Genomic DNA, 14609 nt, shown 5'->3' with positions numbered 1-14609 from the left:
TCGCACCTCAGGAGTCACTACTGGCAGAGTAGATACCTAACACACATTTCTCAGTCAGTTGGTTACAAATGCTTGCTGTTTACATATGGCATAATAATAATATGTTTATTTATGATTTTAATAAATGTGTTGAAATTAGCATCAACTCTCATTATGTATTGTCCAGTATTAGCTCAGGTTAACTTATGTAGCTAATGTTAACAAATTAAACCTTACTGTGAAGTGTCACCTAGTAATACAATAAATGTAAATGCATTTTTAACAAAAGAAATATCCTGGTATCTGATGTTCTTGATACCGTGAGGGGGAAAAAAATTGTTGCAAAGAGGTTTTAACTCACCTGGTGCATCAGCACTAGCAAGGATAATGTGCAAAATCCAAATTTTGCCAGGTTAAAGTGAAGCAGATGCATTTTTGGTGATGTTATTTCCCACAAAATGTCCAGATCCGGTATGTCCGGTATGTCCAGATGACTACTTAAGCTTTGCAATGACCATGTGTATATATAACCCTCCGACATTGACCTTTCCTCCCCACCCTCTCTGTCTATCCGTCTCTTCTGGGCTATTACTCTGCTAAAGGCCATGGCTAAGATAAAATCACATGTTTAGTAAATATTTGAGAGCTTACATAAGCTTTGGCATTACTTGTGGATCATCCAGCTTCTGGGATCGATGGGAGTAAAAAATTACAGTCTCTCAAAAGTGCTGCCATAAATGTTTTAGAGATTCAGAATAGAATACTTTTACATCATGATTAGACTGTTTTGTTTAAATAAATGAGTTGTAAAAAGAAAGAAATATTATAAATCATTTTATAAATGAAACATAAAAGCATGCACTGTTAAAATAACATGTTAATACATGTACCACATGTACCAAATGTCAGCTGTGGTTTTTAGAACTTTACCATTAAAATATGATAGAAATGTTTTAGGTTTTATGGACTTAACTTCAATTTTTCGTTCCATTTTTTTTACCTTCATACTGAAAATCACCATAAAAGCACAGCTGTGTTGAATTAGTGCATTAGCTTTCCCACAAGCTGAGATAAATAATATATGTAGAAGGTAAAATAAAAATATAATATTTACATTTGACAACACACAATGTAACCGACAACAAAATATCTAAAAAAAAAACATAATGAATAAAAAACTATGAGATGTGTGCTGTCAATATAAATGTATGTTTATTTCCCCCACTGACTTGTTCTTGTGTGGCCTTCTTTTCACTTGCAAAATCTGTACATTTAGCAGTATTTTACATTAAAATGACATGATATAAACCATTAAGTTTATTACAATATTCACCATCTACATAGAAATGGAACTTACACATTTTAACAATTAACCTTAGCATTTTATAATCCTTTACTGTTAAAACTGCAGTAACGTTTACAGTGCAAGATGGATTTTGCAGGGAAAGTTACCAGACAGCAGATAATACAAAGATGTTGCTTATCTCTTCTTCAAAATTTTAAAATAACTTCAAAGAGAAAAGTATGCTTTCATCTCTCTAAATCAATAGGTGATCAGGTTCACGCAGATAACATATGGCCTGTTCATACTAAGAATCTTGCGTGCCATTGCATCAGTCACGTTTTAATAAAATTCATATAGGCCTTAATGAATACATTATGAATACACAACATGGAACAGGCAGACTTATTTAACAGATAGCCTACTATTAAGACTGCAGCCGTATTTCACTTGGTCTTGAAGCTACCGTAATTAATTATTATACAGTAGTTTTTATGCATATCTTTATTATTATTTGTCACAATGCAGGACAATTTAAAATGAACTTAATGGTGGGAAAATTTAAAGTGAGGGCAGCTAAATATTTTAAACATTCATATAGGCTGCATTTTAAATTTAAATTCAATAAATCAATTTAATTTAATTCAGAAAAACTCAATTCATGCTTATCGTCATCACACTGGTGAAGGGTGAAAGTTAAGCATGCGCTCAAATGACAGAGCAGTGTGATCCAGTCCCATAGTCTATGTATTTAATCGGCACAAACTGGAAACAAATTATTTGTTTGGAAAATCTGTGGACTATCATTATTTGTGATGTTGGCTATGATTTCATGTTTTTTATGGGGAACAGTCTTGATGCAGTTTAAAGAGTTCAAAGAGATAAAGTCCATACGGTCCATGCAGTGGCGGCTCCAGACAGTTTTGATTAGGGGGGGCAATGGGGGGTCCTGGTCTTTTCAAGGGGGGTCTCATGAAAACCAACAAAAAATACAGTGGACATGGCTAATAACTGCATAGTTCTGCTACTAAACAACAAAAACACCTTTGCAATGTAAACAAATGACAGGCTACATTTGTTATTCATATCCTTCACACTGCACTTTCATGTCAGGTATATTATGCATTTTTATTGACATTGATATTTTTACATTTATTTCCAGATAGATATTATTGAGTTTACAGGCTAAAGTGGTCTTTCTGTTGTAAACACTGTTGCTACTGTAGAAAATTTTTTTTGCATCACATTTAAAATATAATTATATTTTAATTCATTTCTGAATTGTTTTTATTTTTATAATGATAATTGAGAGAATGAGAAAATCTGAATAAGCCTTACCAGTGTTGTGATAATTATTTTTACGTGTTAAAAATAAATAAGTACTGGAATATAATAAAAGTTTATTCAAATAACATAAAAAAGACCAGACCCCTCCATGCCTGTGAAACTTTTCACCCTCAAACAGCACGCTAGTGTTACTTCTACACTACAGGCTACAAACAGCAATATAAATAACATATCTGCATGTTCTCACATCACATTGTTCTTGTAAAATAATAATAAGTAAATAAACATCAAAATCACTTCGCTGAGAATGAAACACCACTTACCAGCTGCCGCGGTGTTGAAAATATCCTCTAGCAATTAAAAAATGGGCGTGCAGCCTGAGGAATCTTCCCGGTTGGATGAGGTCGTAGTCAGGTGAACGGTCATCATGTTGGTCATTTTATTTACGGCTAAATTATTATTAATAAATTGTACTAATATTATGATTGGGCGTGGGCAGGCATTCACAAAAGTTTGTTATTACAAAAAAGATTTGAGGAAATTTTGCTTTGACAAAAGGGCACTTAAGGGGCAAAGGAGCAGGTGCTCAAGTGAACCGGTTCTTTCGGACAATTCGATCAAGTAAACCAGCTGAAAAAAAAATGGTTCACCGGTTCTTTTGCGCTCGATGTAATGCCGTCATTGGCGATGATTGCCCTTCATTCAAGCCTTTGGTTTACCCGCACTTATAACATTAGCACAGAATCAGTTCAGAATCAATCACCAAAAGAATCAGGTCGGTTCAGATGCGCTCTGTGTCAGTCTGCTTCACGCTGAATCACGCATGCGCAGTTATCATCAGCTCATCGGTTCTCGAATCGGACGCGTCCGACAGAAACGGTTCTCGGTGTATGAATAAATGTCGAAATAATTATTATTTATTATTGTTCTGCGTAGTTTGAAGAGAAACATTTTTGGATCTTTATCCCGAATATATATATATTTTTTAATCAGGAAGAGGCTGGGGGGTCAAATGGGGGGGTCAAGGCATTTTTTGGCAGGGTCTTGAGACCCCCCAAGACCCCCCCTGGCGCCGCCGGTGGGTCCATGACAACACAAAGTCCGTAAAGTTCAGTAAAACGTAATTGTGGTAATGGAACCACACTTCCTGATCATCATCAGTATTATGTAGCCTACTGAAGGCTCAATATGTCGGCACTGTCATCTATAGATGGCAACATTGAGCCACTCATTGATCGCCTGTGTGTGTGAAACTCTCCTACTTATGGTAAAATATCGCCTGAATCAATTAAAAACATGTAGTACTTTTTTCTGTTTCAATAAATACACAGTAAAAGATGTGCAACTACTAATATGAGCTGTTTATTTTTTTCTTATTTTATTTTGCAGGGCTGAGTGTAGCCTACAGTCGGTTAAAGAAATCCTAAAATGATTTGTGTAATTTTTTAATTTAGCACTTCTTGCAATGACCACCCCTTATGAAAAGGAAGTATGCCATACTTTGCATCCTATTTATTAATGAGAAGTAAAAAAAAAAAAATAAAGTTGATGAACATACCACTTAATGTAAAGTTAGGCTACTGCATGCAAAGATTATTGCACACCTATTGCACAATTGAATAAAAATCTATTACAGTTTGTATTATATGCAATTAGCTGAACTTTAGAATGCTTTTTTGACCCACTTAGCAGGATCAGAATATCAAAGCACATTTTATAGCTTAATTACATAAGTGTTATTAGACTGTTGCTAAATGTAAAGCTGTTATAAGTGTGTTACGAAACCTTGTTATGAAGTAAACTCAAGAGGCCTTTTAGTCTACTGTATCTGCAAATAGCCTTTAAAGTTTTTAAAATATACTTTTAAGTACACTACAATTGTAGGCTATTCAATTCATTTAAGTGTGATTCTTTTCACGGGATTAAATACATATCCAAATTAAATGATAAAATGTAGCTACAGCCCACTATCACGAAAACAAAGAATAAAATAGCAAAATAATAAAAACGTACTAAAGAAAAGTTATAAAGAATAATTGGTCTGGGTCTGAGCCCAAGGTAGGTCTAAATAAATACAGATTTTGGACACAATATGAAATAGTACCTGTGAGAGGCATTCTTAATCGAATAAGTTACTGTTCTTGTAATCTCGGCTATCGGCTATTCATGTCTTCCGCAGATTGTGCTTCGGCGCTTGAGTGACACAAGATAACAAACAAGGTAAGTGTTTACTAGTTTCACTTTGATCTAAGTACAGTCAATGTACGGCATGTTAACATTATAACTTAAATACGTTTCGGAACAGTTCTCCTTGATGCCACGGCTGTTAAGTTTATGAAAATTACAGCTGGTTAGCATGCAACCCTTTAGCTATCCTGCTAACCAGCTCCATGAATATTCTTGTGAATTTGTCATAATAGTACATCATTGCTGACCTCTTCAAACATGTTACAGGCGCTTTTTCTATTCCATTTTGCCGCAATCCAATATATAGCTTATATTCTTTGCAAGCTAATTGGCTAAGCTACAATGGCCCATATCTGAAGTTTGCTGATGTCATTAGCTTTGGTTCAGTAACTCAACATGATAAACCATCAATCTTATCTGCTACTTTTATCAGCTAAATATAGTATACATAAATGTAAATATGTGAGGAATTCGTTTTTGTTTTTTATCTTTAAAGGCAGAAGTTCAACAATACCTATAAACAATTTTAAATTTGATTATAAAATATTTTGTTTGTAAAATAACTAATAACCTAAAATAACCTAATTTCTCATCTGGACAAATATTTATATTACAGTTAGAACGCTAAAGACACTTCATAGTTATGATGTGAATTATTTTTCTGCGGTCATGAAATTCTTATTGTGATGTTGTAAGTTCTGTATGTAAAGATAATTTTCTTTGTTATATGTAATCCAGAATCATAATGCAGTTAAAAGTCGTGGTGTAAATCATTGCTAGGTTGTGGTTCAATCTAGAAGTGCGTGGTAAACATTAATAGTTGGGTGGATCCTGTCAAGCTTTAACTCAAATGGAATCTCTTATGCTCAGGTCAAAGGACATTTCCATGTCCTCCAGATTCTGGAGGAAAGATGGACAACACAGGCTATTGTGGCGAGAGCTTCAACAGCCTGCAGAGCGGAACCAGCGATGAGGACATGGTGGAAATCGCAGGAGCCACGCTGGACTTCTCCAGCACCGATGACGTGCCTCCTCTGGACCGGGACTATGGCTCAGGTCAGTGGCTGATCTGTCCATATACACATGTGTTGCATCTGTAATGAGATGAGTCAAAGGGGATCGAAAACGACCTCAGTGGTGACAATAAAAGTCATATTATTTCCCCAGTGTAGCTGAAACCCAGTTCTATCCTTATTCACTTGTGTTCTTTTCTTCATTTTTATTGTCATTCACAAGATTCCCATAGATTTGTTCCTTTCTCTCATCATACGATATAGGTTTGGGGGCAAATTTGTAAAGTATAGGTCTCTGGCGTTTGTGTGTCTGTGAGAAAATAGTGGTGAGAATCCACTGAGGTCACAACTTTGGTATTTGCCGCCCCCCCTAACAGAAATCCTTTTATTACTGGGATCAAAGTGTCCCCTCTAGTTATTTCTAATGTAGCAATTTCATGATTTGAGCGGTGTCAGGTTTTCTCATCCATCTGTTTCCCTTGAACTTCCTCAGCGTTTGATATCAGTTGCTTTGTTTTGTGTTTGCTTTGTGACTAGGTATTTCCACACAGTATATGGGTTATTTTTATTTTTTTGCTTAATACAAACATTTTGTGTTTTTTTTTTCTTTCATAAACAACCTTTGCCTTGTATGCTTTGAATGATAATGACCACTATACGTTGTAAATAAAAGAAAGTAACTTATATATAATTAAATTCGGTTTTTAGAAGATTGTATAATTATTAACCATAGCTAGTTATATTGCTTTTTTGTGGTGTCATTTATTTCCTGTTCTTCGTACTGGTAAAATCTTTCTATGAAAGTCATGTGAAGTACTGTGAACACTGGAACAGGAATTTGTGCACTACCATAAATGTGGATTGACAACCTTTGTCCCATTAAACCTGACAACCTTTTCCATTAAAAGCCCACAAGAAGTATGTAATATATAATGCTTGTTATTAATAATATAATGCTAATATTAAATGTTGCTATATGTGTCCCTGGACCATAAAACCAGTCTTAAGTGTCAATTTTTCTAAATTGATGTGTGGTTTATTAGGAGCGGACAATATCTGGCCGAGATACAACTATTTTTAAATCTGCGGTGCAATAAAATCTTGTCCAAATAAATTATTGGCAATGCATATTACTCATCGAAAATTAAGTTTTAATATATATATATAATGTAGGAAATTTACAAAATATCTTCATGAAACATATACTATACATACAGCTAAAAATATACTCTAGTGATTTAAGACTGGTTTTGTGGTCCAGGGTCACATATATTTAATGATAATAAAAATAAATATTACAATATTACATTGCCTAAAATTAATCAAAAGTAACAGTATTTTATATTATAATATTTTCCATAAAAATATTAAGCAGCTGTACTGTTTTCAACATTGATAGTAATTAGAAATGTTTCTAAAATAAAAAAAAAGAGAGATTTCTTGAGCTTATTAGAAATATTTCTGAAGAATCATGTGACACTGAAGACTGGGATAATTCAGCTGAAAATGCTAGGAATTCAGCAGTGTTATAATATTTCATGATGCGGATCTCAGGCTTCTGAACAGTAGTTCATTTGCAGTTGATTTTGATGACTTTTTATTTATTTCCTAGTTCAAGAAAAGGGAAGTTTTAGTTCAGGTCTTCTGGCCTTTTTTGTTGGAAACGGTACCAGATTGGCCTCCAGCATCCTTTAGGTGGAAAAGGAGCTCTTGTGATCATTTTAGTATTCCACCTGAGGCCTTTAACTGTCACATCCGGTTATTTATTTTGTACTTTTAACCTGCATGCATAATATCTCTCTCTCTCTCTCTCTCTCTTGTCTGTACAGGTGGTTCATATGGAGTTAGTAATGGGCCTAATGGGATTCCTAAACTGATGGATTTACTAGATGAACCAGTGCCTGGGGTCGGCACTTATGAAGACTTCAACACCATCGACTGGGTCCGGGAGAAATCTAAGGACCGAGATCGCCACCGAGAGGTGACTTTTGAATCTTGTTCAGTTTTAAACAACATCTATGATCATGCATTCACTTCAGCTTGTTTTTATTTGGGATCTTTAATTTCTCTTCATGTTAGATTGCTACCAAGAGTAAAGAGTCCACCTTGGCTCTGATGAAGAGTATCAGTGATGCCTTCTCTGGCTGGCTTCTCATGCTGCTCGTGGGACTGATGGCAGGTTCGATTGCTTTTATAATATTAAAGCATAAGTATCATATAGAGTGTTTATAGAGCTCCAAGTTAATGGAAGAGTTCACCAAAAAAATGAAAATTCTGTCATTAATTACTTATTTTAATGTTGTCATCTTTGTTAACTTTGATGAAATCCGATAGCTTTCTGACCCTCAATTGACAGCAAGGGCACTATCACATCAAGGCACAGAAATGTAGTAAGGACATCATTAAAAATCGTCCATGTGACATCAGTGGTTCAACCTAATTTTATGAAGCTACAATAATACTTTTTGTGTGCAAAAAACAAAGTAACGACTTTATTTAATGTCAGTCTTTGACACACATTCATGACAGCACTATGAGGCGTGCATGTGTATTCCTCTGCCTGTAAACAATGTGATTCTACGTCAAAACACTGGCTCCTGCATCAATTATTGAATAAAGTCGTTATTTTTGTTTTCTTTGTGCACAAAAAGTATTCTCGTAGCTTTATAAAAGGTAGAGGTTCAGAAGCCTCTCAGATTTAATAAACGAGTTTGGAACAATATGAGGGTAACTAATTAATGACAGAATTGTTTTTTTTTTTTTTTGGGTGGGGGCGGGGGTGAACTATCACTTTAAAAGAGCATTACATTTCCTTTGAAATATCATCTGGCCTCTCCATGAAGTTTCATAGCATGTGCTGTTTTGTTTGACTTCAGGTGCCCTGGCTGGTGGCATCGACATCTCTGCCCATTGGATGACAGATCTGAAGGAGGGAGTGTGTCTGAACGGCTTCTGGTTTAATCATGAGCACTGCTGCTGGAACTCCAACGAGACAACCTTCCAGGAGAGAGACAAATGCCCTAACTGGAAAAGCTGGGCAGAGCTCATTGTCGGTACTAATGACGGTCCTTTTGCTTACATCATGAATTACCTGATGTATGTGTGCTGGGCTCTGCTGTTCTCCTTCCTGGCTGTGTCTTTAGTCAGGGCCTTTGCCCCGTATGCTTGTGGCTCTGGAATACCTGAGGTAAGCAAAAAAATGTAGTACCAGTATAATATTTAATCTTAGATTTCAACACACAGGTTGTTATGTTGCTATGTAGATGACTGTTATAAGGTCCTAGTTCTTGTATGGCATTCTAGATCAAGACCATCCTGAGTGGGTTTATCATCCGAGGCTACCTGGGTAAATGGACTCTCATGATTAAAACCATCACCCTGGTGCTGGCTGTGTCATCTGGACTCAGTCTGGGCAAAGAAGGGCCACTGGTCCATGTTGCTTGTTGCTGTGGCAACATCCTATGCCACTTGTTCACCAAGTACCGGAGGAATGAGGCAAAGAGACGAGAGGTACGATAAGTAAATAAAAATTAGATACTATCCACCATAAATTCACTGTATAATGTTAATACATTTTTGTGCACAAATAGAAATCAAAGTAATTATTAAGATTTTAGTTTTGCACTAAAAATAACATTTTCACCCCTTCTATGGCTCTGAAAAAACAAACACCCTTGTCTGTCATGTCCAATAAAATTAAAATTCCTCTTTAGAGTTTATAATTGTTTTTGCTGTATTTTTTTAATAAATGCAGCCTTGGTGAACACCTTTCCAAAACATTCAAAAATCCAACAACAACAAGTTTATAAAGGAGGTTAAGGTGTTTTTAATGAGCAAGGCTAGTCTATCTCCCGTCTCTCTCTTTCTAAAAATACAGCGGCATTCGTTGTGTTACATTTTTGCGGCTTTACCCTAAGGACATTCTGGTCGCCTGTTTTTGTGGTTTTATGTTTAAAACTTACTCATTGTGAGAATGTTTTTTATTGACATCATGAAGCTGAGACCAAACATAGGATCACGTTTTATTATTTTTTTGAGGCCTTTGTTGATCCAAGCCTTTCGTGTGATAAGCCTGGTCTATTGTTTCAGTTCTGTCTCTCTTCTGTTTGTATGTTGATTAGGTATTGTCTGCTGCAGCTGCTGTTGGTGTGTCAGTAGCTTTTGGTGCACCGATTGGTGGAGTTCTGTTCAGTCTGGAAGAGGCAAGCATATTTTTTATCATACAGTACTTATGATTTCATCCACTCTGCATTATCTAGTGTCATTTTAATAAGTAGAATCACTCTCACTTTATCCTGTAGGTGAGTTATTATTTCCCTCTGAAGACGCTGTGGCGCTCTTTCTTTGCTGCGTTGGTAGCGGCCTTCACCCTTCGGTCCATCAACCCGTTTGGTAACAGCAGGCTGGTGCTCTTCTACGTGGAGTTCCACTCCCCTTGGCACTTGCTGGAGCTCATACCCTTTATCCTGTTGGGTATTTTCGGGGGAATCTGGGGAGCTTTCTTCATCCGTGCAAACATTGCATGGTGTCGTCGGCGCAAGACCACGCGGCTGGGTCACTACCCTGTTTTGGAGGTGCTGGTTGTTACGGCGGTCACGGCTCTGCTGGCGTTCCCCAACAGCTACACGCGTATGAGCACCAGCGAGCTGATCTCTGAGCTGTTCAATGATTGTGGTCTGCTGGATTCCTCACAGCTGTGTAATTATGCCAATGTGAGCGTCACCAAGAGCAGCAGTGATGCTCTGCCTGATAGACCAGCAGGACATGATGTGTACACCGCCATGTGGCAGCTCTCACTGGCCCTGATCTTCAAGATGCTCATCACAGTGGTGACCTTTGGCATGAAGGTACAAGGTCAAAGCCCAAGATTATCTTCCTTTCTGTCATCTCCATCCAGTCCTTCTTTCTTTCCTCTATCCACTCATCCTCCCCTCTTTTGTCTTCCATCAATTCATCCATCCATCCTTCCTTTCTATCTTTATTACATCCATTCATCCTCCCCCTCTGCATCTATTAATGCTTTCATCCCTTATTTCCATCTGTCCATCCATCATCCTTTCATCCATTCTAACTCTGTATCCCATCCATTCCTCCCTCCACTATCATACATTCCTTTTTTCCATCATCCATCTTTTCTTCCATTTTGCTAGCTTTCCAATAATTTTATGTTCCTTTCTTCCATCCATCCTTCCATCCAATATCCCCTCCCTGCATCTATTCATGCTTCCATCTGTCCATCCATCATCCTTTCAATCATTCTATCTGTCTTTATCCTACCCATTCGTCCCTCCCTCCCATTTATCATATATTCCTTTTTTCCATCATTAATCTTTTCTTCCATTTCTCTATCTATCCTATCATGTTATGTTCCTTTCTTCCATCCTTCCGTCCATCCATTCTTCTCTCCCTGCATCTATCCATACTTCCATCTTTCTTTCCATCTGTCATCCATCATCCTTCCATCCATCCAGCTATTCTATCTTCCTTTATTCCATCCATTCTTCCCTACACCATCCATCCACCATATTCTATCCATCCTTTTCTTCAAGTTCTTCCATCCATATTTCAACTCAACTTACATTCACTGTCAAAATATCCACCATTCATGCATTTCTTTCTTTCTTTGTCTTTCTTTTTTCCATTCTTCCTTCCATCGATTCTATTTTCTCTTCTTTCACTGTCCATTATACTTTCCTTTATTACTCAATTTATCCATTCCTTTTTCCATCAATCATTCTATCTTGCTTTATTCAATCATCCATCCATCCATCCATCCATTGTTATTTTCATCCATAAATACATTCATCCATCCCATTTTGTTCTTTTCCATTCTACCTTCCTTTCATCATCCTTCCATTCATCCACTTTTCTTTCCTTCTTTCTGTCAGTCATCCGTATCTTCTTTTCATCCTTAAATCTATTCATCCATCCATCTCACTTTTTCTTTTTTCCTTTCTGTCTTCCTTTCATCATGCATCATTCTTTGTTCATTTGGTACCCATCGTTCTTTCTTTCTTATTTTTTTTCTTTCCCATTCTCTTTTTCTTTTCATCATCAGTCCATTCATTATTCCATTCTTCCATCTATCAGCACATTCTATCTCACATTTTGTCCATTCTATTTGACTTTTTCATCCCTCTCTCCATCTTAGAAAGACACCAGTTTCTTGACAAATCTTAACACTTTGAATTTTGTGTTTACGTGCCATTTTCTGCACTGTTGTGTCCTGTGTGTTCCTCCAGGTGCCCTCTGGCCTCTTCATCCCCAGTATGGCTGTGGGAGCGATTGCAGGCAGGCTGCTTGGTGTGGGTATGGAACAACTGGCATATTACCATCATGACTGGGCAATCTTCAGAGGCTGGTGCTCACCTGGAGCAGACTGCATCACCCCTGGCCTTTATGCCATGGTGGGCGCCGCCGCCTGTCTGGGTAAGAGTCTATTCAAATTGTCTACTATTATAAATGTGCAATTACTGGCTTGTCCAGGTACTGTTCATTCCTATCTCTCTTTCATAGGTGGTGTAACTCGTATGACCGTCTCTCTGGTGGTCATTATGTTTGAGCTAACAGGCGGCCTGGAATACATTGTGCCTCTCATGGCTGCCACCATGACTAGTAAATGGGTGGCAGATGCTCTGGGCCGAGAGGGTATTTATGAGGCTCACATCCGTCTCAACGGTTACCCCTTCCTGGAGTCTAAGGAGGAGTTCAGCCACAAGACGCTGGCCATGGACGTGATGCGACCCCGCCGCAGCGACCCCCCGCTCTCTGTCATCACTCAGGATGGGATGAGCGTGGAGGAAGTCGAGTCGCTCATTGCTGAAACCTCATACAGCGGTTTCCCTGTGGTGGTCTCACATGAGTCTCAGAGACTTGTGGGCTTTGTACAGCGCAGGGATCTGGTCATATCTATTGGTAAGAGAATTTGAGATTCTTTTTTTTATGTGCATCTTTCTTAGATCTTGGACTATGATTGCTGCTGATGAACATCTTGGTGGACTGAAGAAGCAGCTCGGCCAAAAATGAAAATTCTGACCTCATGTCATTTAAAATCTGCATGGCTTTCTGTCTTTTATTTGTCCATACAATAAAAGTTAATGGAGTTCAAAGGTATTTTGGACACCCTTGATTTTCATTGTATGGACAAAGAAGTTTCAACATTCCTTCTTATGAACTCATGTGAATTATACTGTAGGTCAATCATGAGAAGGTTTATTATTCTCTTTTTCGCTCTGGCAGAAAATGCTCGTCAGCGTCAGGAAGGTGTGGTTAGTGCCTCCCGAATCTTCTTCACTGAATACACACCTCCACAGCCACCCAACAGTCCTCCTCCATTGAAACTTCGTGGTATCATGGATCTCAGCCCATTTACTGTTACCGACCACACTGCCATGGACATTGTGGTGGACATCTTTCGCAAGCTGGGTCTGCGCCAGTGTCTCGTCACTCACAATGGGTAAAACCTTGGTTTGCTTAGCCTGTCAGTCTTCAAGTTCTCCACTAATATCATTGGTTTATTCCATCGTTTACACATGTCAGAATTATTACACATCACATATATTTGGATAAGCTCAATATAATCTTGTTCCTGTTTTTCCACAGGCGTTTACTAGGCATCATCACCAAAAAGGACATTCTGAAACATATGGCCCAAATGGCCAACCGAGACCCTGACTCTATTCTCTTCAACTGAAGTGCCAAACTGGCTGTTAGGAAACGCCAGTCAGTTTGAAACCACCCATTGGGCAGAGAACACCAGTCTAGCCAAAAGATTTGCACTACTGAACTGTCAGTACTGGATTAGCTTCCATTCACACTGTGAATCCATTTGTCGAGCCTCATTGGCGCAGGCGATACAACTGCAGGATGGAGGATCTTCAGCAGCATTCAATGCACTCTGGCAACTAGCTTAAAAGTGGGATTGAGTGCAACCAACTGTTGGTGTTCGAGGTAGTCAACCTATAACAACATATCAGTGCATCGAAACATATCACAATATATACCACACAAGCAAAACTGTAACATTTTGTAGCATAAATCTAAATATAGAAATTCACGTATCCGGCCTCTGTTGGATCGTATTACTCAAACCCAAAACACCTCTGGTGAAAAGACCACATTCTCATCTTTCAGGTTTTAAGAGACATTCTTGTGTATGTCAAGAGGAAGTCACAAGGAATCAGTAGCAGATGTGCATTGCATATTTCCCTAGAGTTCTCCCGCCTTCCACTACAGAATGGAAGTTAATCACAAGTTAAAACCATTATTTGTTGTTTACATTTTTTTTATTTTTACTCTGTTTAAATGAGCACTTGCAAGTATTTAAGCATCTGAAAGCTCACGGGACGAATGTTATTTAGTTTTAGCTGAATCTTAACGCTTTATGAGTCATTTATGTGTCATGGAGGGGATTTATAGTTTCCACATTTTGTCACGTCTATAACACGTTTCCAGACTTGTAATCGGTCATTAGAAGCACCGTGTAGTTTCTGCCAAGTAATGACACTTTAAAAGACTCACTGTCTACAGATTTTTCAGATTACATGCACTTTTTAAAAATACAGCTTCATTTTTACACTACCATTCAGAAGTTTGGGGTCAGTAACATTTATGTTTTTAGAATAAATTCTCTTATGCTCAACAAGGCTGCATTTATTTGATCTAAAACAGTAAAACTAATATTGTGAAATAATATTAGTTTAAAATAATGATGTATTTTAAAATGTAATTCACTCTTGTGATGGCAAAGATGAAAGTTCAGCATCATTACACCTCAAGTGTCACATAAATCTTCAGAAATCATTTTAAAAGCTGATTTACTGCTTAAGAAATGTTTCTCTTTTGAGGTTTCATTAAATATG

General features: G+C 37.5%; 1 protein-coding gene across 1 annotated transcript; it reads left to right on the top strand.

The window, feature by feature from the left end:
* Positions 1 to 4660: 4660 nt before the first annotated feature.
* clcn5a (chloride channel, voltage-sensitive 5a) lies at positions 4661 to 14414 on the top strand. The gene is made up of 12 exons (XM_026195853.1): positions 4661 to 4768; positions 5606 to 5791; positions 7578 to 7729; positions 7828 to 7927; positions 8625 to 8935; positions 9052 to 9258; positions 9870 to 9950; positions 10050 to 10595; positions 11991 to 12177; positions 12265 to 12663; positions 12988 to 13204; positions 13351 to 14414. Exons 2-12 carry the CDS (start codon positions 5647 to 5649, stop codon positions 13439 to 13441), a joined length of 2436 nt encoding a protein of 811 aa, XP_026051638.1. The 5' UTR covers positions 4661 to 4768; positions 5606 to 5646; the 3' UTR covers positions 13442 to 14414.
* The last annotated feature ends 195 nt before the right edge of the window (positions 14415 to 14609 follow it).

Source organism: Carassius auratus, chromosome 21, assembly GCF_003368295.1.
Source record: "Carassius auratus strain Wakin chromosome 21, ASM336829v1, whole genome shotgun sequence".
NCBI lineage: Eukaryota > Metazoa > Chordata > Actinopteri > Cypriniformes > Cyprinidae > Carassius > Carassius auratus.
The sequence above is the reverse complement of the archived record's forward strand: the minus strand, read 5'-3'. Positions and strand labels throughout refer to the sequence as shown.